This window comes from Excalfactoria chinensis, chromosome Z, assembly GCF_039878825.1.
Source record: "Excalfactoria chinensis isolate bCotChi1 chromosome Z, bCotChi1.hap2, whole genome shotgun sequence".
Lineage (NCBI taxonomy): Eukaryota > Metazoa > Chordata > Aves > Galliformes > Phasianidae > Excalfactoria > Excalfactoria chinensis.
The window spans coordinates 8,001,468-8,028,343 of record NC_092857.1 but is presented as its reverse complement, the minus strand read 5'-3'; the positions used below and the strand labels follow the sequence as shown (position 1 = coordinate 8,028,343).

The following is a 26,876-nucleotide window of genomic DNA, read 5'->3' as shown; positions in this document are numbered from 1 at the left end:
TACACTGAGGGAACAGCCTATCCCCTCCTATGCTGAATTCACTTTTCTCAGTACCATTCTGCACAGCCTCTTGATGATTTTGGGTGCTGGTGCTGAGCCCAACTCTGGGAACACAGGTTTGGGGCTGTGGGAGGTCATGCTCACACAGCTGGGAGAGAAGGAAGGGCCAGAAAAGACAGAGAGACAAAATAAAGGATGCCCTAAGCAAAGTGTTGAATAGAAAGCATGTGGCGTTGGTTCATATCTTCCCACCTGCTAGAAATACACAGAGATACAGATATTTCTGGGGGGACTCACACGGGGCTGGTGGACTTGTTTCCTGCAGGTGTTTCCCACCACCCCTGGCTGTCCCTTCTTCCTGAGGCAGCTTTGCAGAGGGGTGGTCCTGAGATCCTCTCAGTCCTCGTATCCCAGGAGCTGGGCACTGCCGCATGCACCTGGGGTGCAGGGAATGTGTTTGCCCATCCACGCAATACCAAATGTGAGCCAGGAGCCCCTCTGTGCCACATCCGGGGCAACAACTTCTCCTTAATCTCCTGCGTGCAGCGTGCCCCTAATCAAAGCACACAGCTGATCTGTAGGGCAAAGTCTGAGTAGCATCAGCATCAGGAAGGCTTTGATCCTGCAGGTCTGGGGAGGAACTGGGAAGGAAGCAGGTTTGTCCCAGCACCCACTGGGGCAGAGCAGCTGCTCCTTTATCCCAGTGCACAAAGCACAGTCCCTCATTTTGATGTGTTTTCTGTGTAACAAACTGTGCTCCAGCCTTGTAAGGCAGTGCCCAAAGCAGCAGAGTATTTTTGGCCGCTCTCCCTCCAGCCTAGGGCTGCCCTTTGGGACACACACACCCTGCAGCCAGCCCTCTGTGCCCTGGTAACTAAATAGGCTGAGCTCCTCCCGGCCAGGAAAGGGATTACAGGACACACATTAGGGCATGAATTCACAACCTCCAGCCTGCAGGGCCAATCACTCTGCCCACTGCACTGTGGGCACCCTTTGCTCGGGCTCCAGGGCAGAACCCAGCACCCCTCTGGGCCTCGGGCAACTGACAATTAACTGCTCTGGAGGCAGCAAGGAGACAAATGACTGTAATTTACAAATAGACTTTATCTCAAAACGAGTGCCTTACCAACACCTATTGATTTCCGCTCCCCCTCCAGAGAACTCTCTGCAATTAAGTTGTCACATCCCCTGTGCCAGCGTCTCCCAGAAAACCTCACCCGCACCGGATTATAAAACCCAGCTGCCGAGTTTCCTTTTTATCCCAGAATTAGCAAGAGATAGAATGTACCCCACCATTAAGAGAGCAGAGCTTCTGTCTCCATGGGCAGGGCGTGCTTCTAAGCCTTGTTTACTGCTGTTCTAAAGTGCTGCAGTGTTGCAGAGCTCACCCCTGGCTGCTGGCACACAGCTCTTCAGAGAAGGGTCTGGCAGCACCCCATCACCCTGGGGGTTTGCACAGAGCAGAGCAGCCTTGCATTATATAAGCACACCGTGCCTCAGTTTCCCCATCACCAAAAACACCCACACTCCGCGAGCAGAGGAGCAGCAGTTCGTCCCTGCGGACAAAACATGTTCAATAAGACTTTCCTTCCCAAGAGGTGAGTTTTTTTCCCCATCAAAATTAAACCGCTTATTTTAATAGCCAGGCTGCAGCCACCACCACAGTACAATGGTGCCGCAGTGGCTCACAGGGCTGTGAGCGCATCCAGGGCTGCTGTGCCCCCTGGGGCCCTATGGAGGGCAGGTGAGGCAGAAGACATCACGGAGCAGAAGACAGCAGCAGGTGGAAGAAAGAAGTTACGGTGCAAGAGATTAAGAAAAGAGCTCTGAGTTTTAACAGAGATTGGGCAGCCAGACCTAATTGCATGTCACGTGCTCTGCCCATCCACTGCAGTTTATATCACCGATGCAATGTATAGATTTGATAATTGCTGCCACATAGATGGGATAATCTTCACCCTGCCATCTCCAAGCCCCAAGGTCAGCAGAGCTGGAGAGTAAGCATGCACCCAGCCAGGTGCTGGGCAACATCAGCATCCCATCTCTGTGCATCCTTGCATGGGTGCACTCAGCCCTTCTCACTGCCTGCCTGGTTAAGCCGATGCCATTTATTGATAGTGTCCCCTTGAGGCAGGCAGGGGGCTATGCAGATGCATGAATAACACTCCGGTAAGCATAATAAAAGCAAGGGGAAAAGCCACATTCAAAATACACTGAATGGGGGGAGCTGATAGGGACTGCAGCTTGTTTTGTCACATTCTGCAACCCCAAAGGACTGAAAAGTGTCAGCACAAACACTGTTACCCAGTGCAGGACAGCAGGGTGCTCTGCATTTGCTCCTAGTGGTCCCCATGTCCCAAGCAGCCGTGCTGGGTGAGGACCCTGTGCAGGAGGAGGAGGAGGATGGTGGGTGAGCTCCATCCCCTCTGCAAGGTGGCAGGGAACATCCATCAGGCACCTGCCAGCATGGCCAATTCGCTTCCATTTGGAAAATTAAAGAAATAAAATGAATCGTTTTCTTAATTTGAAAGGGTGGCAGGAAGAAAATACGCCTTGGGTCCCTGCCAGCGCTAAGAGGTTTGCCGCTGCTGGCTCTACTGTGGGGTTTTGCTGGGGGAAAATGCTGGACGTTCCCCCCCTTCTTCTCCGGGGGCTCCCAGTATGAGTCTGCTCTAAGGATGGTGTGGAGTTGGGGTCTGCAGGGGGTGAGCCTGGAGGAAAGGGATGGCAAAGCCCAGCTCCAGCCCCCCACCACTCTTGGGCTCGGTGTGATCCCACAGCTTGGCAGGTGATGAGCCACACAGAAATCACCTGATTAAACCCGAAAGAAGGGGCACCTCAAGTTCATGCTCTTCCCTTTCAGGGTGCTGGTCTTCACAATACACACTCCCCCAAAATGCCCCTTTACAATGGGGTAGCTAAATCTGCTTCCTTTCCCTGATGCCTCCACTCCCCTGATCTGTCTCCCTCTCTTGCAAGAGACAAACATCATCTCTCATTGCTTTTTTTCCTCTTTTCCCCAGCCCGACCAAGGCGAATCCCCAAATCCCAGCTCCTTCCTGCCAAAGACATGTGCACCTGCAGAGCAGCTGGTGCCAACATCCAGAGCGGAGCCAAGCACAACAAAACGGGCTAAAGAGCCCTCACTGCAAAGAGACCAGCTAACAAAAACAGCCGTATTTCACCCCAACTCTATTAAACTGTCCTGGGTTATTGCTCCATTTCCTTTCCCACCAGAGAGGATCAAATGAGATTTCTGTAGCCACACAGAGATGCTCACACGTTTCCCCTTCAGCTGCCCCTTCTGTGCTCCACGCAGGGTGAAGCCCATCATGGGGTAGCACAGCCTTGCATGCAAATAATTTCTCCTGAAAGAGAGGTTTTCACATCGGAAAAGCACAAGCAGCAGCATATTCCTGTGCTGGGAGATCCAACAGGACAACCAAACTTTTGCTAGAGCTGTACCGAGTCCCAAAAACACAGTGTCCTTGCAAAGCCTAGGGCTGCATAGTGAGTGCTCTGGCCCCTCTCAGTGCCAGGCTCTAGGCACAGAGATTAATGCCAAAGGTCGTTAGCAGGGGAGTAGGGCAGCGCTGCAAGCATCCCTCATTTTACCTTCAAACTTCAGGGTTTTATTCCAGTAGGCTTGAAAGCCCTCTGCAAACCAGACTCCTTGTTTACAAGTCAGAGAATTTAAAAGCTGCGCAGGAGACTCAGGGCATGGCTCCCATTAATTTCACCAAGTTTTGAACATCTAAGCCAAGAGTTTTCGACTTTAAAAAAAAAAAAAAAAAAGAAAGAAAGAGGCTTGCTTCAAGGTAGAAAAAAAGCCAAGAAAAATGAACTTTGCTTCCATGGGCTTTTACAAATAGAAGCAGTGAAATGCAGCAGTTTTCAGAGGCATTCTCTGGGCTCCGCATACAGATAAGGGCATCTGGAAACTGAAATCATGAAAATGTCCACTGCTGTCTTGTCACGGAATATCTGCACACACACACACACACACACACAGCAGTGTCTGAAGAGGAAATGCAAAGAAGAAGCCCAAGAAGTTTAATGAACTGTCACAGCTTAACAAACTAATCCTCACTTTTGCTCACCTCATCCCATATGAGAGGCTGGGAAAAACAAGTGTGCAACATACGGCAACTATCTCTTATCTGGATGGGCAAATAATTGAGTGGGGACTCCTGGGTCACAGCGAGGCACTGTTTGCTCCTCCACCAAGCATGACCGGAGCTGAGCAAATACTTTGCAATAATTTCCCATGAAAACCTTGCATCTGCTTTCCAGAAACACTGAAGCTAAAGGTAAGAAATGCACATGGGAGGGGGATGGCTTGCAAAACAGCCCCTGAAAGCCAGAGACATGAGAATGTATATGGTAGATTTGGTGCAGAAAGGTATGGGTGCTATGGGGCCTGGTGCTACCCATCAGCCCGGAGCCCTGGTATCCCTGCATTCCAACAGTGCTCCTGTGCAAGCAAGCTGCTCCTGGGAGATGCAAATGTGTGCTGGCAGAGACAGCAGGTAAATAACTTGCAGCAACACAAACATCATAAGTAGCCTTTTCTGGGTAAAGCAGCATCCAGGCTTTCAATTAGAGTTCACGGCTCTGTTTTCTTAGGCTCTTAGTCAAACTGTCAGGTGGCTTTACCTTTCCCAGCTCCCTTATAAACACATGCTCACACGGGCTCCCTGTCCCTCAAACCCTCCCCACAACAAAATCTGCTTCCTAGCTGTTCTCATAGCAGAAAGAAGAGAATTTCACTGCGTGAAGCATGAGCCACTCCTGTCTTCATAAAGCAAGTGTCTGAGTGGTAGCATCATACTCTCATAACACGGACAGTGTTTCAGTGATGCCTCCAGGACACCTGGTACTGAGTTGGGAATGACTCAGATAAGGTCTGGGCGTAGATGCTAAATCACCCATGGATCCCACAGCCCAACAAGAAGGCAATCCCTTTGCATGGAGGCACTGCTTTTCTGATATTGCAAAGAAAATCCTGGTTCCAGTGAGTGGTAGTGGAAATACCAGCTGTGCTGCTGGTCTGTGTCAGAGGGGTGATGCTTCACCTCGTCTTTCTGCATCAGTTTTTGGAAAGTATTTGTGGGAAAAACCTAAAGTGCAGAACAAGGAAGGGGCTGGGGAAGCCTGGTGGTGGTCCTCGGGGAGCAGCAAGGAGGGAGAAGGCACAGACTGGCTTTTAATGTCTTCCCTGAGAAGACATCCAGAGGATCTGTCTCAGACCCCCATCACTGCTAAGACATCACCCCCCCCAGACATGATTCTCTGCGGGAAAGCAAAGGGGGTGAGGGGATCTGCTGCCAAACCCCTGTGTCTCAAAGGGGGGTGAGAGGAGAGAGCGGAAATGAAAAACAAATCCCAGAGCTGAGGATGTGCCGTGATCCCGTCAGCAGGGTGGGCTCGGCGGGAGACGGGATTAACCACCGGCATCTCACGGAGCTGCTGGGGAGAGGGCCGGCAGGAGGGCAGCCCTGGCCAGGATGGCTGTACCAAAGGCAGCAGTGGGACCTGAAGGAGATGGATGCGTCCATGGTGGCACGAGAAGGGGACTGCCCCATGTCCCACTCCTGGGCCAGTACAGGAGTAATAATGGGGTTGACATGTGGAGGACGGGTTGGAGAAGGAAGAGGGGAGATGATGGCACTGAAATATATATGAGATGAGATGAGATGGCTCTGCAGACACTTTTAAACCCACCCAAATGGTAAGCCACAAATAACCAGGTCCCCGTACACCATTAGCACATCACTTATTAATCCTCCATTAACAAAGAGGATGCAGACAAGAGTCCCATCCACCACTGTATTATTTTTTGGTGATGTCTCTTCCCCTCTCCAATCTTCTCCCAATAAATCCCTTCTAACACCAACACCAAACAGTTTTCATTTATCTTTTTCCTCCTTTTGGCTGAAGATTTAAAAGAAACAAAACCAAGCAGAGCCCTCTCCACAGCAGTCCTCCCTTTGGTCCTTTTTACCATTTCCTCAACGCAGGACTTGAGGAAAGCCCAGAGCCCCTTTAGACACTCGCACACAGCTTTCCTTTGCAGCTCTGCCCACAAAAGCACATTCAAGCCTCCAACATTCTTTTATCCCAGGCAAACCATTTGCAAAGTGAGCTCCGGCCCCACAGAACACATTACGGCACTGTTACTATCTGTTAGGTAGTTCCAGAGGGACTGCAAGTTGCTTGCAAAATTACCCAGCTTTCATCCATAGCTTCCAGCCACGGACAACACATTAAAGAGTAATTCTGCAATGGTGTTGAAAATAACAGTATTGTAGAATCATCATAGAATCATTATGGTTGGAAAAGACCTCTAAGGCCATCTAGTCCAACCATCCCCCTACCACCAATATTGTACACTAAGCCATATTCCTAAGCATCACATCTCCACAGTTCTTGGACACTGTCATGGATGGTGACTCCACCAGCTCCCTGGGCAGCCTGTGCCAGCATGTGATCACGCTTTCTGAGAAGAAATTCTTCCTAGTATCCAACGTGAAGTACGCTTGCCAATGCTAACATGCTGCAAGGTGCTTATCCACACTGCCCTTTGCTCAGGTCAGAGATACCGCTCGCTTTCTAGATCCAGTAGTCATTTCACAAAGCCAGGGTCAAAAGAGACGAAGAAGTTAAGCAACTTAACTTTAGAAGTTAAAAAAAAAACAACCAAACCAACAACATGTATACAAACATAAAAACACCACCCACACACACTCATACCACCTTATTTGATCAGAGCTCATAAAAACCAGATGCTATTTTGGAAACTTACTTCCTTGGGAAAACAAACTGCCTGTAGTAAATCCCAGGGCCAGTGCAAGCAGCTGCCCCAGTGCACTGTGCCAGCCTCAGGACACACAGGGGCAGCCTTAAAGCCCTCTGCAGAGCTCTGCAGAGCAGAGAGGGACGGCAAAGAAGTCACTACTAACAGGGAGTTGGACCTGGTGCTGGGCTTCGGGGTGATGGAGGCAGCAGAGCAAAACTTGAAAAAATAAAACAAATGTGGATGTCAGCAGGTTGTCAGAGGCACCATAAAACGCACACAGCGAAGGGCTGGAGATGCAGAGAACAAAGGGCTGGGTGACAGCACAGGCTCCATGCTGCGGGCTGTCAGCGCCCAGAGGTGGTGGGGCCAGGGCTGGCAAGCAGGAGGGATGCAGTGAGGTGGGAGCATGTGGAAATGGGGATCACTGGCACACTCCAACCAGCTCCACTGCACTGCCTGCAGAGATGTGGTCTGCACGGACCACGGAATGTGATGGAGTGGTTTGGTGCTGAGCTTAGCATGGAGGACACAGTGCTGGGTACTGGACAAAAGGGACAGCGTGGAGCTGCTAGAGCGGGCATGAACACACAAAGCCCTACAAACAACCTGCCCAGGTGGTGACTTACCTTGTCCCTCCCCAAGATCCTCCCAAGTGTTTATCTTATTAGTTTGTTGTCCTCCCACTGTTGCAGCAGGGCAGAGACTCAAGCTGCTGTCCCAAACGAGCACTGTGTTAGCTCAGGGCAGGACTGAGCACCAACAACCATCATCAACCCAGCCGACAGCATTTGCTCCTCGCTTTTAAATCTCAGATTTATCCTCATCTAGATCAAGTCTAGTTTTCCTGCCAACGGAAAAGCTGTGCAACCCAGTGTGGTGGGGCGCACCTTCATTCTCATCCCTCATCACAGCATTCCCCAAAAACTCATGTGAGCACAGGCAGCAGCAGAATGGCAAGGCCAGGCTCTTTTCCTACGCTAAGCTCAGTGTTTCTAGCAGGGGCTGCTATCCTCCATAAAATCACTCTGGGTGATAGAGAAGCCATTGAGGGCTCTGTCCCAATGTGATCCCAAGGGCCTGGAAGAGCGTCCGGCATTGCACAACTCCGTGCAGCATCCCAGGAGGGGTCCAGCATCCAGTTGGCCGCTCAGGAGGAATGCAAGGCCCCAATCCAGGAAAGCACATGCTGATCTTTCAGCACCCGAGTCCTCCTGACCCCTGTCATCTAGAGGAAACTAACTTCAGATGGTGAGGGAGAGAGGAAGGGAGAATTATCCGCAGCAGAGCTGGGGTGGGGGTGTGTGTGGGGGGGAAATGGGATGCCTCAGGGTTGGAGGTCGCACAGGAAAGCTCCACGGATGTGAAGCTGAGTGTTGGCAGGTCTCAGCTCAGCCCCCAAAAGGCTTTCCCTGGTGCTGCAGGCAGGAAAGAAACAGCAAACTCTGACCACAGACCTGTGAGGTGTGGGTTTGCTCTGTGGCAGCTTCCGGCCCTGCGGAGGGTGAAGGTGCTCTCAGCTCTGACCTCCCTCTCAGAATGCAGGGAGAAGCCTGATTTTTGCTGTTCTGTCTCCCCACACTGCCCAGCACAGGCCACAGAAGCAGTCTGTAGGTCCTGCAGAACAGAGAGATAGAAGGCTTTATAATCCTGTATTTCTTAGAGGTGGGACCCTGTGACAGCCCTAAATATTTGTTTCCCCAGCCTCCCCACAAACTGTTTACTCCCAAGTTTTTGTGTTCCTTCGACCAACATTTATTTTTGGAAAAATAAACCAGAACAAATGGCAATAAATGCAGAGGGACTGCTGGGAGAGCTCTGGTTCCTGGTGAGGACTTCCCGACACCACTGAAACCCCAATCCTGCTCCTCCACCACAGGAGATGGGGACAGCAGTGGCAGTGTGCTGGGCTAGTGGTGACTTCTCAGTACATACAGCAATTGGATCCAGATGGGGAGAGAGGATGGGGAGCAGTGAGAAATCCCCAGCCAGGGGAAAAGTGACAAGGAGACTGAATTCAACCAGTGTGGGGTGAGGACTGAGGATGCTATTGTAGGATGAGGTACTGAGCAAGTCAGCAGTTCCGCACCCACAGCCTTGTAAAATGCTGGCATTGAGGGTACTCACATCACAGGAAGGTACAGATCGTATTTTCAAGTGTCAGCTTGGAGAGCCCTCCTCTCCTTCACCAAACAGGAGCTTGCAGTGGATGAGAATCTTTAGCAATCAATGCTGATGGAAAAAATAACCTAAATATTTAAGATAATCAGAAGAATAAAAATAAAATTGGAACCTGCAACGTACTATTTCCTGCCTGACATCAGGAGCATCATCTCCACATGATTCAGCAACCAAACCACCACAGCAAACACATCAGCTTTACTTCTCCAAACCATTCTGCAAGCTCTGGGCGCACCTTCTGACACAAAACATGTCAAAGGGTCAGCTCAAGGTGATGACAACTGAAAAACCCAACACCTAAAAACACAAACCCTTCATTCAGCTGTGAATTCAGCCACAGAGACATGGCCAACCCAAAACCACAATACCAAATGAGACAGGAGGTGATGGTCATCCCACCGTAGTTAACCATGTCTTTGTGCTACCTCACATCCTCAATGGAGTCTCCCAGGCTGTTTTCTCACCCCAGACTGCATAAAGTTTAAAGAAAAAGACAAATACATTGCAGCCACTACCTTGAGTCAGCTCTTCTGGCTATAATTCAAATGATTGCAACTGCATTTACTTTCTGAAAGGGTAAGACAAGTCAAAGCGAGGGAAGCAAACCATGCAGAAAAGAAATGGGTAGGCAAGAAAACAAAGGCAACAAATAAACAGCAAGTGCATCCTTAGGACTGATTTCTGGAGACAGCTCTGACAACCTACATTTTACACCAAAGGCAAGGGCTGTCCCTCACCAGATCTGACCAGCCCTCCCCCCCTGTCCCATGTCTTCTTCCTTGTACCAGTTTGGTGCTCACAGCTCCCAGAGCCACCCCCCAGAATACTCCCATATTGGCCTTGGTCTCATGGAGCAGGACAGCTCCATCCAGCCATGCCACCTCTCAAGAAGGGATGTGCCATCCCATCGGTGACATATACCTGAAGCTGTTTTCAACAGCAGACGATCACCCCAAAACAGCCCCCAACCTTCGCAATCGTAGCAGAACAGTGGGTTAAAGTCCCAATTATAGAACTGGAAACAGTTACTCAAGAGAAAAATAAACCAATTACAAAAAAAAGCCCAAAACACAATTCCAGATTATATTTAACACTCAAATTCCTCCTTAATTGCTCCAGTGTTTCAGCCAGTTTGCAGGGGAGGAGCAGGGAATGGCAAATTAGCTCCCCCTCAGGGCTGCATCCCTCTGGGGATCTTTCCGAATTTACATTCCCATTGTGTTCTTTAATTAGTGCATTCCTTCAGCTTTTCTGAGAGTCCCAACACTTCCAGGGCTGTGGCAGTACTTTATAAATAATACAGGAATATTCACTGCAATCCTGTTGCGCTCCTCACAGCATCCCGGTGGCTGTCAGCTTTCCTGGGGACCACACATGGTCCAGAGCAGCCCACCATCGTCAGCCCCAGATCTGTTTTTTTTTGAGGGAATCTTGGTGACCTCCTCCTCCCGCTTCTGTCTTTTTTGGGGTCCCGCCATCCTGGACAAATGAGTTTCTCTCCAATTGCTTTGACTCGATTGTGTCCCCATCACATGGTTCCCATGCTAGGATGGCACTCTAAAAGAAGGTTACATGAGTATTTGACTGCCCCATGGCTTGAACATGTCAAGCCTGACCATAGCAGCACCATGCCACGTACCAAGACATCACTGCCTTCCAGCCTGAGACTTCCGCTAGAGGAAAAAACTATGGGGACAAAATAATGGGGACAAAAAATGTAGAATGTATTTAGACTTCAGCACATCAGCCAGCCATCGCCCACAGTTGTGGTGCAGGCAGAACCCAGAACCACTCATTACTCAAAGTGGTGGGAAAGCCTCCAGCACCCTCAGGCATGTGAGGGTTTCCCCCAAATATAGCCCTGATAAACTGAATGGGAACAAAGTCCAAAGGAAAGGAAAGACAGCTCAGTGCAGTCGCGCATGGCAGGCTCCAAACCATCATTTTCCCAAGCCTCATTAGGGATGATTTATGAAGGCTGACACCATCGTTAACCTCTGACCATGTCCCCACTGCCTGCAGGGCATTTCGCAACCTGCATGCACTGTCCAGCAGCACTGCGGTGGATGACTGCAGCTCTATCTGTCCCCTTAGCACAGCTGGGTGTGATGAGGGGAGCTCACTGCATCGCCTTACATGTGGCAACCTGGCCAGGGGTACAGCACAGTGCTGGCTTGGGGGACAAGCCCCACAGACTTGGCACAGGCACGGGGCAGTAATAACTCACCATTTGCAATCCCATCTGGTTCTGACACGTCCATTATTCAAAGGCATTTGGCAAAGACCTTGGGCAACTAATTTCCAGTGTCTGGGTCAGTTCACAAGCTTATGAATTCCCAAACTACTCTCTGAGCTCATAGCCAAGCACTGAATAGGATTTTGGCTTATTTCAAGGGAGACAGTGTTTTCTTAAAACACCTGCCCTTGGAGCCTGCAAAATCCCATGGATTTCTGTCCCCATTTAAGGAACATATCTAGTCCTTCTGTAGGCTGGACTAAAGTGAAAACTCAGCTTGTCCACAGTGACACATTCTGACAGCACACAAGCCTCCAGGACGAAAAGTGGGAAAATTCCCCATCTTTTAGCAATTTCACAGTTTTGCAGGTGATCTTGTGCCACTGGAGACCCTGAGCCAGGGATGCATGCCTCAGTTTTCCCTTCTCAGTAACACAGGGGCATAAAATAGGCATAGCATAGGCAGCACCTACTCTAGGACCATCCCTGGTCGCTCAACTGGGAGTTTCTTTTCTTCCCTTCTCAGAGGGGTCAAAGGATGCACCCAGCCGCACCCACTTCCAGCCAGTCCCCATCCCCACTGCAGTGCACCATGGCCACGCTTGCTTGGCCAGATGACAACTGGTCCCACTGCCACTGAGTGCTCTCAGCACTCAGAAACCACCTGGTATCTCATTCCTGTTCAGAGAAGGAGCGGGAGGTGCACATGTGGGAATAGGAGATGGGGGTTTGCTCGAGACAGCTCTGTGCTTTTGGCAGGACTCGAGGGCATTTGTTTTGAAGCTGTGTTTACATGCCTTTGATCAGACGTGTTTAACTTTTCTGGTGCGTGACAGCAGCAAAACAAGTTTGATACACGGATAATGAAACACATTGTGCGTCGGTACATGTAAACGGCTATAACAAGGCTGCGCACATCAGTAACTCAAGCTGGAGGCGGAGAGGGGGAGAGGGAGATGGGGGAAGATGCATCACAACGATGCCAAGGCATTAAGAAAAAGCACTAACCCAGCAACAACAGCTCAATTGCAGCTGCCGGGGTTGGCCAAGTGGAGCATGCCCCAAGAAGCAAAACTCTTCCTAGCATCATAGGGAGCTCCTCCTTACCGGCTATAACCCAGGAAGGGGCACCATGAAGGGCTCTCATTTCAGCACTGCCTGAGGGCACTGGTATCAAGCTGTCCCAGCTGTAAGGTCCTCAGCAGCTCCTGAAGCCAGAGCTGCCTTTGAGAAATGCTGGCAGTCAGAATCAGCGAGCAAAAAAGGAAAAAGCGCTCTCAGAGATGCTCCTAAAATAGCCTCTCCCTGAAATACTATGGCACACCTGGCACAATTATCAAGGACGTTCTCGCATATGTTTAGACCAACTGGACCGCTAAACACCCTGCCGGCATTTCAAGCCTCGTAAGGCACTAAAAGCTTCCTCCCAGCGTGCCAGCAAAGTGCAGAGTGCTGCCGGCTTCCTCCAGAGCAGCAGGACAGCACTGGAGCCATGTGCACAGCCGTAAGCGAGGGAGCATTTCCCAGCATTGCAATGTAACGCCACGCTCTGAATGGCCAGCGCTAATGGTGGTGTGGGGCAAAGCCTCAGCAGAGACTCTGGGCTGCTCCCGCTGAGCAGCGTGGAGATGATCATCCCATTTTGGAGGCTAAAGAGTAGCAGAGGAGCACGGATGCTGAGCACGCATCATCACCAGCCTCTGCTAAAGAGCAGACCCGGGCATGTTAAATTTACTAGTGCAAATGCAGGCAGCGAGACTTTATAATACAGTCCCATGCTGACCGTGCTTCAAGATGAGAGATGCCACCATTTCTTCGTGCTTAGCGCAGCAAATGACTGGAGCATGCTGGCACAAGAGGTTTCCTAATGGCATGCCACCTCGCTACACAACCTGTCAAGCCGACGCAGGCTTATGCGGTGAAGCACAGTTGGCAATAGAGGGGGAAGTGAATACTCAGCTGTGATAAATATTTAACGTGCTTTTAGTCCTGAAGAAGTGTAGCACTGAGGCCATCATCCTGTAAGTGAAAACCAAGGCTGATTAATGGGGGAAGGTACTCCCATTTATGGGAGGTTAGGATCAATCCCAATTCTCAGCTATTTGTTGAATCTTTAATGCTCTTTTTCGAGAGCAGAGTTCCTTGGTGAAGGGCAGCATCCTAATAAGGCTGCTTTAACGGCACGGATGTTAAGAGGGTATAAATAAAAGCCCTGTGAAAAAATAAACAGTGAGATGAAAAGGAAGGTTTTGCATGGTCACTGCATTTGTATGGCTTGAAAAAACAGCTCTGAGAAGGTCCCTTCTTCTCTGGATGGTGGATTTGTCTCTTTCACAGCCTTTCCTGACATCACAGGGACGAGTCCAGAGTCATTCCCAGGCCGGATGGAATGACTGCCCATAAAGTCAGAAAAGCTTCCCAGCTTTCGGCCATCACTGTGTTTGCAGAGGCAAAGCAGCCAAGTGGCTGTAAGAAGTGTGCCATCCCTGTGAAACGCTTCCAGCTGCGTCTCTGCATTTCCAGACCAACAGCTGTTCTTTGATCTTCCCACCTCCCTTATTTCCCATTGGGAAGATCTCTCCTGCCTCCTCCACACCTCAGCCCTACCTTCAGTTCAGCAGACTCATCTTATGCTCCAGAGTCCTTTCCCCCTCCGAGATCAGAGATGCCATGTTGTCAGCCACATCAATGGCCAAGACCTATCCCCTCCCTCTGCACTGGTGTGTCCCAACTACATCCCCTCCCTCATGGTCTCCAACACCCCACTCTCTTCTCTCCTGAATAGATATCCTTCATCTGACAGGCCTGCCCATGGGTGCATCAGTGACAGCACTCCTTGCCCAACATGAGGTAGCATGGCAGGACAGCTGTTCTCCAAGGCTGCTAAATGGGTACAGATGAGCAGAGGAAGAGTAAGGCAATCTTAATCATCATCAGTAGGAGCCTGTCTTTGTTCGTAACACACAGTGCAAAAAAATCCAGTGGTGCAAGCAAGGTTGAGCTGAGCCCTTGATCTCCCTCAGCCCTGAGAAGGTAAAGAGAGCACTGCTGGCTCTGTCATGGGCCACTCCCACAGCCCCAAGCCAATAAAGAAAACAAGCAGCCAAGCCTCATCTCCTCCATCGGCAGCACCTCAGGCATGAACTCACTGTGCTGTGGGGAAAAGTACCCACACAGCAACATGCACATCCATGCCAAGCATTTGTCACCTCTCCCCACAACGCATGGCTTCATGCCCTACCAGCACATCCCTCACCTCCTGCATTGCAGCATCCAGCTGCTGATGCATGCACAACAAATACGTCTTTCCCACTCCACTCCAGGCTGGAGCACTCACCAGCTACTAAGCACTGATATCAACCAGCATCCACAAGCCAACTCACTGTCACCGTTTTTCCTTGTCCAGCCTTGTGAAGAGTGATCAGGAGCTGAGATGTTGGACTGAGCATCTGCTACAGGTTAACCTGCTTGTTGTCTTTGGTCCTCCTGATCCCAGCAGAACACATGCAAGCAGGAATGCTCTCCTGCATCCTATCAGCTGATGTGCAAACTGCCAGCATTAGGGGGAAAATCAGCACTGGAGAGAAGCAGCTGTATCTGCAGGGGGATGGGATTACATCAAATTCCCCTGCAGGGCTCCACATCCCTGCTTCCAAGCCAGACTGACTGACCACACGGCTATGGGATGCTCCCAGCACAGAGAAGGCACAACCATGCCCAGTTCTCCACCAAACCACTCAGGTGCTCTCTCTTCCCTCCCCAGACAAGGATACCCTTTTGCAGACCTAGCCTTACACGAGGGTGATGGAAACAGGGCTGCTGTTGTTTACAGGCTGCTGGCAATGGTGCTGGGCACCCCACGTCCCTCCCCCAGCCAGGAGCCAGCTCCAAGAAAGGAAATTACACGAGCCAGAAGGTTTGATGGAATGAGCCCATTGGGCGGCTTGAAGATAGCTATTAATGGAGAGCTTTCTCTAATTGCTTTTGTATAATCTGGGGCTGCTAGGCGGAACTGGGTAATAAATGAAATCCAATTACATTTTCTCTCAGTATTTATTTTATTAAGTAGAATTCATCAGCTGATGAAGGGCCCCTCGAGGTAATGGCTCATGACCTAGTGGAAGGCACTTTTTTTTTATTATTATTATTATTTTCCCCACTTGGGGAAGCAGATAATTCAGTTCCCCAGCAAAGGCAGGCTGCTCCCCCTGCAACCTCACCAGAGTGATGGGGCAGGGGTCACTATGCAGGATATGCACAGCACCCACTCTGTTCTTCCAAGCAGCATCCCTGCTCCTGCTGCCACAGCTCCAGCAAGCAGCCAGAACCAGTTTAAACAGAAATGGATCATCAGTACACAGCTTTCACGGTGGGTCCAGAGTGATGCTGCAGGGATTATTCCTACTGAGGATGGAGAAAGATTTGGTACCTCTCAGTCTATGCCTGCCCCAGAGGCTGCAGATACTGGGGGCAGTGCTATTTCCCTTGGATCAGTGTGCAGCAGAAGACAGTGTTCTAACTAACAAACTTTGGGCTCAGTAGGGGATGTATTTGGCTACCAACAAACAGGCTGCAAGCACCAAGAACTCACATCCACCAAATCCAGCTCCTCATGCCAGCATATCCATAAGGACCAGCCTCACACCACACTGCAACAATAAACCCAAAGCACTCTCAAGCATCTGTCTTGCATGGATATGCCCATTGCTGGCAGGTAAGGCATGCTGGGGACACCCAGTACTGGCACCACTGTGATGCACTCCGGCTCCTGAGCACAGCTTGCAGGAAGGCGCTGCCGGAGCACAAAAACTAAATGTGGGCACACGGGTCCTTCTCTGGGGATGAAGCGGCAGCAAAACCCAGCACAGCAGAGGTCAGGAGCAGAGCACAAGGTCTCTGCTCGGCAGAGTTCCAGACAACAACTCAATGGGACTGGGGTGGCCACCAAGGTGCAAGTCCCTTCTCCCCCATGCAGATATTTGGCTGTTTTTCACCCCTCTTCTGACCCAGCTACAGACCGCTGTTCTCTCAAGCCCAGCGCCAGCAGTGGCTCACCCAGCTCTCATTGCCATCTTGTCATACAAGCCATTCATCACCCGCCAGTGAGTGCTCGTTACAGACGACAGACTCCAGCCTCCATTAATTAATGGGAAATACTTAGAGAGGCATACACACATGCACAAATCTGTCTGAGCGATTTCCTACAGCACCTATTGCGGGCGCAGGCAGGTGCTGCGGCAGAGGTAGCGAGCTGCAGCCAAGGTGCAAAACAAAGCAACATCAGTGCAAGAAGAGAAGAACATGGCATGGAGGTGGCTTATATTTTCTGGAGTACGAACTGCCCAATGTGGCTCAGCCTGCACCAAACACAGCCCTCACACCGCAGGGTGAGCAGAAAACAGATGAAGTCAGAGCTGACAGCGAGCCGTGTGAGCAGTGCCACGTTTCCCCACGCTGCGGCAGAAGCAGAAGGCGAGGAATAAAAGGGTTTCAGAGGGATCTTCTGAAGCTTGTCTGGCTTTTTGATTTTGGAAGAAAACCCAAAACTGATTTGAAACGAGATCTAAACATTGTGTCAAAACCCTTTGCTTGATCTTTTTCACAAGTGGGCTTTCACTTTCTTCAGCTGAGGCTATTTGCCAAACACAACACAGAAACACAAGCTATTCCTGCTAATCTGAAGCTATTTTTCACCAAATATGTGATTCATCTGAAACCCTTCTACCCGGCTCTGCTTAAGGAGCAGCTATCTGCTACGCTGCCCAGGCAGGATTTATGCTCATATGAGCATTTGTGAGCAACAGTCAGACGGGATTCATAGAGAAATGTATCATCAATAAATCTGTCAATCACTTCTCCTGCCCTCAGCATGGGGCTGAAGCCTCGAATAACTACTCAGCACTTTGTCAACCTTTACCCCAGCAAAGTCTGGGTAAGAGACCTCAGGACTTAGCCTATTGATTGCTTACCATTGTTTGCGATGCCCTGTGTATGTTAGAGATGCTCCCTTCAAGCAAGATTAAATACCTGGCTTATGGCAATGGGATTCAAGGAAAATCATTATTATTATTTTTTGACTAGCAGAGGAACACGCACAACAAATTGCCCCATTGCCCACTGTGGTGCCAGGGCCAAGTGCCTGCTGCTTTGCACCCATGCTTGCTCCCCACAAGGCTACCACAGCACATCCCAAGGCCATGGAGCACATCTCTGCATGCTAAAAGCAGTCCTGTCTCTGTGTCTCTCTGCTCCCCCAGTAGCATCTTGTTGTAATAACAATGGAGTGACAGCTTCCCAGCAGCTCTTTGTAGCATCCCCAACTCAAAAGCAGCCTGAATACCTCACTGCTCCCACACCTTTCAGTTCTTACATTTGTTTGAAGTTAAACTGATCTAACTTGGGCGACTGGGCGCAGACAGAGTTGCTCAACCGGAGCGCATCGCAGAGAGGCTGCAACAGGCACTCAGCAGCGCTGACACCTCCCTGGCCAGGGGATGATGCTCACTACCCGCTCTCCCCAAGCACCACTCAGATGTATTAAGACAGACAAAAGTGCCCATCCTGGCCCACCTAGGGGCACATCTGAGACGTTTCCCATCCTTCAGTCGCAAAGCTAGCAAACCCGGCACTCATTCCTCCAGCAGAGCATCTCCCACGAGCACCTCCTTCCCTCCACCACTTGTATAGAAAATCAGCACCCGTAGCCATCAGTCTCCAAATCCGGGACAGACACCCAAGCCAAACCAGAAGACAGCCCAACCATCCCTGCAGCACGGACGTCAAGAGCCAGAAAGCAAGCAGAGAAAGCTGACTGCAAAAAACTTCCACATGGGAGCCCCTGTGCTGCCTGGGTTTGCCTGGAGAGGCTGTGACTGCAGCGCTGATGATGCTTCAGAGGGGATAACTGCACTGAAGTTTGACAAAGCAAGGTGTGCAGCCCACCATGCAGAAGCCAGGTGTGTTTGCTCTGTATAACACACTGAGTTTTTGATGACTCCTGGTGAGAAGTCAGGAGCAGAAAGCCCCCCCACAGCTGCTGCAGACTGAGCACTGCTTGGGATGGAGGATGCTTCAAAGGGAGTTGAAGTCTCACTTTCTAAGGACGCTTTGACCTCAAGGTACCACCAAGCAGCCCAGCATACAGAATAAATATCCCTCTGCAACTAAAAACCTGTCATACACACCCCAAAAAGTCAGCCTGCAGACGAGCACCACATCTCTGGGGTGAGCTCACAGCCTGCAAACCCTGACGTGTGCCCTACCACCAGCTGCTCCTCAGCTGCACGGCACTGTCAGCGTGGGCACACGTGTGCGAGGTGGCACTCCAATTCCCCAGCCCTCACCCACACAGCTCGCTGCTGCACGGGCAGATTTCTGACGCACGCTCGCCTCCCGCCTCACTTTATTTCTGCCTTGTGCCCGACCTCCCCCTCTCCTCTGAGTACTTCTCCCGCTGCCGTTTGTTCCTGTCCTTTACAGCCCTGCCTGCTGTCACTCGTGTAACCTTGCCTGTTTGGTAATTTGTGGCAATAAAGTGTCACGGTGGGGAAAAAATACAGCATCCCAGCGGCATATAAATCTCTGATCCATAAATTGTGCAGGCCCCACGTGTGTGCCCCTCCTTTTTTATGTAAGCGCTACGATTTAGGGCAAGGGGAAGAAAAAGAGCCAGCAATGTGATCTCAGTGAAGGGCAGAGCTGAGCCAAACTTGTTAGAGGCTGTAACACCAAGCCTAGCGTGTGCTGCTAATTGCCCTGGGGCAGTGTGGTATCCCAGCTGCCTGGAACCTCTGTTAGAAAGAGAGGAGGTCCCCACTGGCACCCCTTCCCCATTGGGAAGGACACAGGGTAATGCAGCAAGTGCCTGCTTTGCACACAGCCTTAGCTCACAGGGCAGCTCTAACCCCAGAAGCACCCCACATCTGCCCTAAGAGCATCGGGCATCCATCATAGCAGTTCTCCTGGAGCCAAGACCCACAGCGTCTGTGATGCAATCCGGTGAGCACACAGTATTTCAGAGGGAGTACTGTCCCCATTACTGATGGTTGTTTCTTTTAATTGGAAAACACTGCTTGGCTCCATTAGAGCCCTCATTTACTGAATGATTGTCGCGGTCATGCTGTAGCTCAGCAGTAAAAAGCCATCCCCAGCACTCCTTCTGCCTCTTGGCTGAGCCACATCTCCCGTGCCTCACTCTGCAAGCCACCCCCCTCCCATGGCCCCTGGCACATTAGGATCTCACCTTCCACCCATCACACAGAATAGCAGAAAGGCTTGCATTAAAGTCTCCTCCTGACACTGACATCTTTCTGGGCATCTATGGCCCACCTGCATAGCTAAGTATCATGCCTGTGAATACAAACATGCCGGGGAATGCACATTCACTAGATGGATAGCTTGAGAAAGTGTCCATCACCAGCTGACAGCCCTCATGTGGTTTTGTTACAAAGGTATCCGCTTCCTGGCTTGCCCACAGGTCAGAGGAACATATGGCCAGAGCAAAGCAGCACCCTGGAGACAGGCTGAAGTTGGGAAGAGAGTAAGGGAGGCTGGCAGCACTCTGCAAAAACTGTGTAGATGAACACATTACAGGGGGCAGAATCTCCCCACTCCCCAGCTCAGGAATGAGGCATCCTGTAGCTGATCAAGAGGGTGTGCTAAAATACAGTCAGTCTGGGGACCCTAAAACTGCCTGCAGGCACCTCCTTCCCTCCTGCAGCCCCAGGCAACTGAAGCATTTGCTGGGATAATTCCAGCCCACAACCATGGCTGGTCTTGGGGAGCTCCAAGAAAATCCAGCAGAGGTCACCAAGATGGATGGGGGAGTTATGGAAAAGACTGAGCTAGGCTCTCTGCAGCAGTGTGTGGCAAGAGGATAAGAGGCAACGTGGTGCAGCTGAAAGAAAAGGCTCCCACTGGATGCAAGGAGAAATTTCTGCCTGTCCTGAGGGCCAGCTGGAGGAATGGCCCAGACACCTGCACTCACCGAAGACATACACTGCAAGACCTAACCGGGCTCAGGAACCACTCCTGACACTGAAGCTGAATGGCTTGTACCAATTCAAGTGCTCTGTGTGCCACTCAATGAGGGATGAAGGCTTTTACAAGAAACAAAATGGCACTGGCCACAGGCATAAAAAACAAACCTGTAGGAAAAACCACTTCCCTGAGCCAGAATCCCAGGAGGCAGAGGATGGAGACCCTCAGCCTGTGAAGACTCACAGCCACACCTGATCTGACACAGAGCTGGTGACAGTTCTGCTCTGAACTACAGACCTCCAAAGTCCACGTGGGCCTGCAGCAATGCAAGGAGATGAGATCACTGGTCACACCTTATTTTTGGTCACAGAGCACCACAGGGCCTCTCAACCACATCGTTCTTGCTATCTGAAAGGCAGGTCCCTCCTTCAGAACAAGGACAAAGCCCTGGAGCAAATGAGCCACCATCACCGGCTGTGCCTGGAGGGATCCATTTCAGACAGAAGGTAGGACAGATTTCTCTTCAGACCCTCATAAGCTCTGCTAAATGCTCAAAAACTGCATAAACAAGTGACAGCACCAGAGCTCTGGCAAGACATCTGTCCATCTATAAATAGCGCTCAGCCGCCTGTCCTTATCACAGGGCTTTGATGCGTTTGGGGAGAGCATTTTTTTCCCCATCTCTTCCAAGTCCCAGGCAGCACAGATAATGGGCTTGCATCGATCCAGCTCAAGTATTACTAAACTTCCTACTATCGTGGCAGCACGCCAGCCTCAAAGAGGACAAGAGAACATGTGTCTGTTCGGAGCCAACCACAAGGAGCAGGCAGAAAATTGCTTTAGACTTTAAAAAAAAAAAAACTAAACTAAAAACACACACACAAAAAAAAACACAGGTGCTTTTTGCAGATTTGTAGATCAATCTACAAAGTATTTTAGAGGTTTAGAAAAAGTCAATAGAAACAAGATATATCATTGCTGCACAAGAGCCTGAGAAGTCGTATTTCTATCTGTGCTTCTACGAGCACTGCACCACAGGCTCGCCATCCTTCTGCTCCCTGCTGTGGTCCTGCATTGCTTCTCCAGCAGAGAAGATGGGTCAGAAAGATGATCCTGGCAGCTATAGGCCCATCAGTCTCACCTCGGTGCCCAGGAAGGTTATGGAAAGGATAATCTCAGGTATCATCATGGATGAACTAAAGGTCAGCCAGGAGATCAGGCCTAGTCAGCATGGGTTTATGAATGGTAGATCCTGCCTGACTAACCTGATTTCATTCTATAACAAGGTGACCCGCTTGGTAGATGAAGGTAAGGCTGTCGATGTGGTCTACCTGGACTTCAGTAAGGCCTTTGACACTGTCCCCCATAACATTCTTGTGGACAAGCTGGCTGCCCGTGGTTTGGATGGGCGCACGGTCTGCTGTGTGAAGCACTGGTTGGATGGCCGGGCCCAGAGAGTTGTGGTCAATGGAGTGGAATCCAGTTGGCGGCTGGTCACAAGAGGCATCCCCCAGGGCTCGGTGCTGGGGCTGCTTCTGTTTAACATCTTCACTGATGATCTGGGTGAGGGGATTGAGTGCACCCTCAGTAAGTTCACAGATGACACTAAGGTGGGAGGGAGTGTTGATCTGCCTGAGGGAAGAAGGGCACTACAGAGGGACCTGGATAGACTTGATCGATGGGCCAAGGTGAACGGAATGAGTTTCAATAGGGCCAAGTGTTGGGTCCTGCATTTTGGTCACAACAACCCCAGGCAACCCTACAGGCTTGGGGAGGTGTGGCTGGAAAGATGCATGATGGAAAGGGACCTTGGTGTGCTGATGGACAGTTGGCTGAATATGAGCCAGCAGTGTGCCCAGGCGGCCAAGAGGGCCAATGGCATCCTGGCTTGTATCAGGAATGGTGTGGTGAGCAGGACTAAGGAAGTCATCCTGCCCCTGCACTCGGCATTGGTGAGGCCTCACCTCGAGTACTGTGTTCAGTTTTGGGCACCTCAGCACAAGAAGGACATGGAGGTGCTGGAGCAGGTCCAGAGAAGGGCAACGAGGCTCATGAAGGGCTTGGAGTATCAGCCCTACGAGGAGAGGCTAAGGAAGCTGGGGCTGTTTAGTCTGGGGAAAAGAAGGCTGAGGGGAGACCTGATCGCGCTCTTCCAGGACCTGAAAGGTGCTTACAGTGAGAGTGGGGCAGGTCTCTTCTCACTAGTGACATGTGACAGGACGAGGGGAAATGGCCTCAAGTTGCACCAGGGCAAGTTTAGGTTGGATATTAGGAAACACTTCTTTACAGAAAGGGTAGTTAGGTACTGGAATGGGCTCCCCAGGGAGGTGGTTGAATCGCCATCCCTGGATGTGTTTATGAGCCGTTTGGATGTGGTGCTCAGGGACATGATTTAGCAGAGGGTCATTAGAGTTAGGGTACTAGTTAGGCTGTGGCTGGATGATCTTCAAGGTCTTTTCCAACCTGGGTAGTTCTATGATTCTATGATTCTAAGATGGAGCCAAAGGATCTGCTTTCAGTAACCCTTTGGCTGTATCTGGAGCTGGTTGGGATCTGATGCTCCTTACACACATCACAGCCGCATCTTGCTCTGCAGCCACACAGACATGGGCAGCTGCACCAGCACACTGATCTCCCACTGACTGGTGCTCCTTGGGTTCCCATCAGTCTGGGCTGAGCACACAAACCCATTTGGGTTTCTTGGAATGCTCCTAGGTTTGGGTGTTTCTGAGATGTTCCCATGGCGACCATTGCTCCAGCCAATGCTGCTGTCCAGGGGACCCTCCTGGCAGCATCAAATCGTGTGCATTACACAACAAGTATATGTGCACTGATCTCCAGAACAGCACAGGGCAATGGCCTGCCCTCCACAGTCCACAGGAATTCATCCCACCTATGGACATGTCTGCCATGTACCCACCACTCCTCTTGCACCACGGCGGCACAGCTTGCAGAAGCCTTAGCACAGACCTCCTTGCAAACCCTTCAGCTCCACCACAGTGCTCTACAACACATTCTGTGCTTTTCTCCTTCGCTTTTATTATTATTAAATGAGCCACATGACGTGCCTTATTAAACCAGACCTAAATCATGCCTGCCCCTCCCTAGATCCTGTGTAATGCATCAGCCATTAAACATGCAATTAGTCTGCATTCACAAATCCATGCGCTGCTCACAGCGGGACCGTTTGCCTCCGCTGCTGCCTAACAAGCCTCCAGGCAGCAGGCCCCAGTGGATCTGGCCACAGCCGTTCCTGAGGCACAAACAGCATTCCCTTTCAGAGAAAGAAGGATAATATGTGCATCTGGACCCGTGAAGTTGTTGATGTATCCTTGATAAACAGGGGGAGCTGTGGGATGCTCAGCTTGAGTTGCCCCAGAGCTCAGCCTGAGCCATGGGAAATGGGTAAGGCCGCAGCCTCCAGCCCTTCTTACAGCCTGAAACATGTGCTAAAACGTGAACACCTTCCCCACATCCCACCTGACCCCAAACCCACACCCCTCCATCCGCTTCCCATTGCTCTGCCAGGCTTGAGCTGCTCTGGCAGCACATCAGCAGGGCTGGGCTTTTATTCCTGCACTGCAGCGTACAAGCAGGCACCAGGGGACGTATCATTCAGCAAAGTCAAGGAAGCAACAAGCAGCGTTAACCATTAGCATGTGTGTACGGAGACCCCTAATAAACTCTCTTTTCCCTTGCTCCCGTCTGCTTTGCTCTGGGCCACTAAATCCAATTCGGCAGAGCTCAGAGCTTGTAACGAAGCTGCAACACATTTGTCAGATCCCCGACTAGACCCATGGCTAATTTTACAATGCTAATTTATCTCACCATATTATATCGCTTTCATTTCATCCCCCCGGATCCCATTACTGCCAGCGTACCTTGTAGCCAGCGTGTAACAGTAATTGGTATTATTAGCGATGTACCCTCCTTGTGCTGCTCTCTATTTGCAGAGCTGCAAGGAGAACTGTTGCTGGGTGGAGGATGAGGAGGGATGGGAAGGGGTCCTTATTCCACACCATCCCACAGACGCCACCCCCAGGCAGTGCTGATAGCAGTTCAGAAATCCCTGTGGTTTCTCCCCTTGAGCTACATCCAGTGCCTGCATCCAGCCTCACATGCACTTGCAGGGAGCATTTCTGTCCTTGCCTGGGGCTCAGGGAACAATGATTTGGCTGATGAAGAGTGAAAGAGGCTGCAAAACATCCCTGGGAAATGGGCTGCATGGAGGAGGGCAGTAGAAGCGGGCAGGGAGAATTCCTGACACTTGATGTTCACTTCTTTGGTGCAAGTGATTGTTTTTCCAAGATCAGCACCATTAAAACCACAAAACAACAAAACAACATAAAAACCACTTTTTGCTAAGTGGGAGGTTGTGCTAGTCAGACAGTGACAATTCTCATTTAAGATGCCCTTGCTTGGCAGTTACAGACCCATTAAAAATTTAAGCCATCACTTTCATTTTTCAAGCCCAGCAGCAGCAAGCATTGGTCTTCTCAATCCCCACCAAGTCTCAGCATAGCCCATGTCCCCAATCAATGCAGTAGCATCACCACTCTTTCTTTGCTCCCAGACCTCTAAAAAGAATGATGCCAGATTATCACAACCCTATATAAGGCATGGATAGAAAATCTGACAACCTTTGGACCACTGTTGATAGCCATGGTGTTTTCCTAAGGGGACGCAGCCCTGCAGCATCAACGGGACAGAGCTGGGCATAAGAGAGGTGCTGTATATCCTCTGTGCAGGAAGGGTGAACAGAAAAGACACCAGCTCTGATGCTCAGAGCGCATGAACTGAAGGCAAGGCAGGTAAGTGAGCACTTCAGTTTACATCTCACCTCTCCTCCGGTCCTGAGTCCTGGGGGCGTCCCCAATTTATCATCAAAGTCTCTGGGATTCTTCTGGTTTCTCACGATCGGCTGAACCCCGTCGCTCGGATCTGGGAGTTTCTTCAACAAAACAGAAGAGACAGTCTGTCAGGTAATCAGGTGCGGCGCTGTGTTTGCTCCAAGCATAGGCAATCAACAAGGGAGGGGGCATCTGTTTCCCAGCCCTGGCAGCCAGAGGTGACACAAAGCTTGTGCAGATGCACAGCCCTCCCGCAGGAGCATCCCAGTCCAGCCCCAAAGCATGCATCTGCTTAATTATTTTGATTTAGAGACATGAAACAGGAGAGGGGGGAAAATACAGCAGCTTGGGGCATCTCTAATCATCTTTCAAGACAGCAACAGTTGCAATTCAAAACAGTGTAGCAGGACCAAAACATCAGCCCAGCATCCAGGCACTTGCCCTAATCCTGCAGGGCCTTACACACAGTTGCACTGTGCATCAAGGGAAGGAAAGAAGTACATGCAGCTTTGTGGTACAGGTTCCCAGGACTACAAATGTGCAAGAGATGCTGTGTGATGCGCTGCCTTGCGAGATGGAGTCTGGGGCATTTGGTGCCTTTGGTTACAGCAGCAAATACACTTCTTGTATTAGACAAACAAATTATCAGCCAGGATCTGCACTCATTATCTAGCTCTTGTGGCTGAGCTTCTTTGGTTCCCTCCCTCCTTTTTAAGCGCTTTGTGAAGATTAAAAAAAAATAAAAAAATAAAGTAAAAAAAAAAAAGAAAAAAGTACGATGGTTCTGCATTATTAAATATGAAAAATAGAAGGAGCCAAACTCCACTGGCAAGAGGAGAAGCCTCAGCGCCACTCTTGGGGAGATGTTTTCCCACGGGCGACTGCGAGCCTGGAACACGATGTGCTTTAATTAGCACCCGAGCTGACGAGCTCCATCCCAACCCTCTGCAGGACCCCATCCAAACACTGCACAAACCCAAACTGCAGCCCCTTCCCACCCCCGTCCGCCTCCAAAACTCAAACAAACAAAGAGTGCACCACCCCCAGCCCCCCAAAAATAAAGAAATAAAAAGAAACTTCTCCGAGCGCCTGATTGAGAAACACTCATTTGCAAAAGCGCTGGGAAATAATTAAAAAGTTTTCCCAGAGCTTACAAGGAGGGCAACGGACCGTTTGTCACACCGGCAGCGCGTGGCGTACTGCAATTTATCATGCTTGTCAGGTGTCAGCCACCGGGAAATTTATCCGTGGCTGCCCCGAGCCCAACGCACACAACGCCCCATCACTCACCAGCCGCCCCACCGGGCACCCCAGGCTGACAGGGTGTATGAGGAGGGGAGGGCTCCTCCTCCCACCGAGCTCCTTTGCTCTGCAATGCCAATGATGCTTTTATTTTGTTGTTTGGGTGGGGTTTTTTTAAGCTGCGGATGGAGCAGAGCGGAGGAAGGCAGGGCAAAGCAAGCTGCAAGGATGCTCCGTTGCAACCAGGGGCCTTTGGCTGAAGGGTGTCCTTGGGACCTGCTCACACCATGAGGATGGGCACAGAATCACAGAACCATCTGAGCTGAAAGGGACCTTCAAAGGTCTAACTCTCCTTCATGGACAGGTATGCCAATCTGGTGCCCAAAGCCCCCCCAGCCTGACATCAGGTGTCTCCAGGATATCCCTGAGCCCTGTTCTGTTGGGACAAGCCATCTCTGGTACAGACCCCAGAGCCTCGCCTTCTCCTCTTTGCTTCTCAAGAACTCAATGAAACTGAGGACTAACTCAGGTTTTCGAGGGGATCAGCAGGGGTATCCAGAGCAAGTGTGCAGCTGAAGGATCTAACTCAGGG

At 50.7% G+C, this 26,876-nt stretch overlaps 1 protein-coding gene across 4 annotated transcripts in view; it reads right to left on the bottom strand.

The window, feature by feature from the left end:
* Positions 1-26,876, bottom strand: part of CNTFR (ciliary neurotrophic factor receptor) — a 172,290-nt gene that overhangs the window by 100,194 nt on the left and 45,220 nt on the right. For all 4 annotated transcript variants that reach the window (XM_072360370.1, XM_072360371.1, XM_072360373.1 and 1 more), the window contains exon 2: positions 25,033-25,143. In XM_072360370.1, the coding sequence (XP_072216471.1) occupies positions 25,033-25,143 (111 nt within the window). The remainder of the gene's footprint in view (positions 1-25,032; positions 25,144-26,876) is intronic.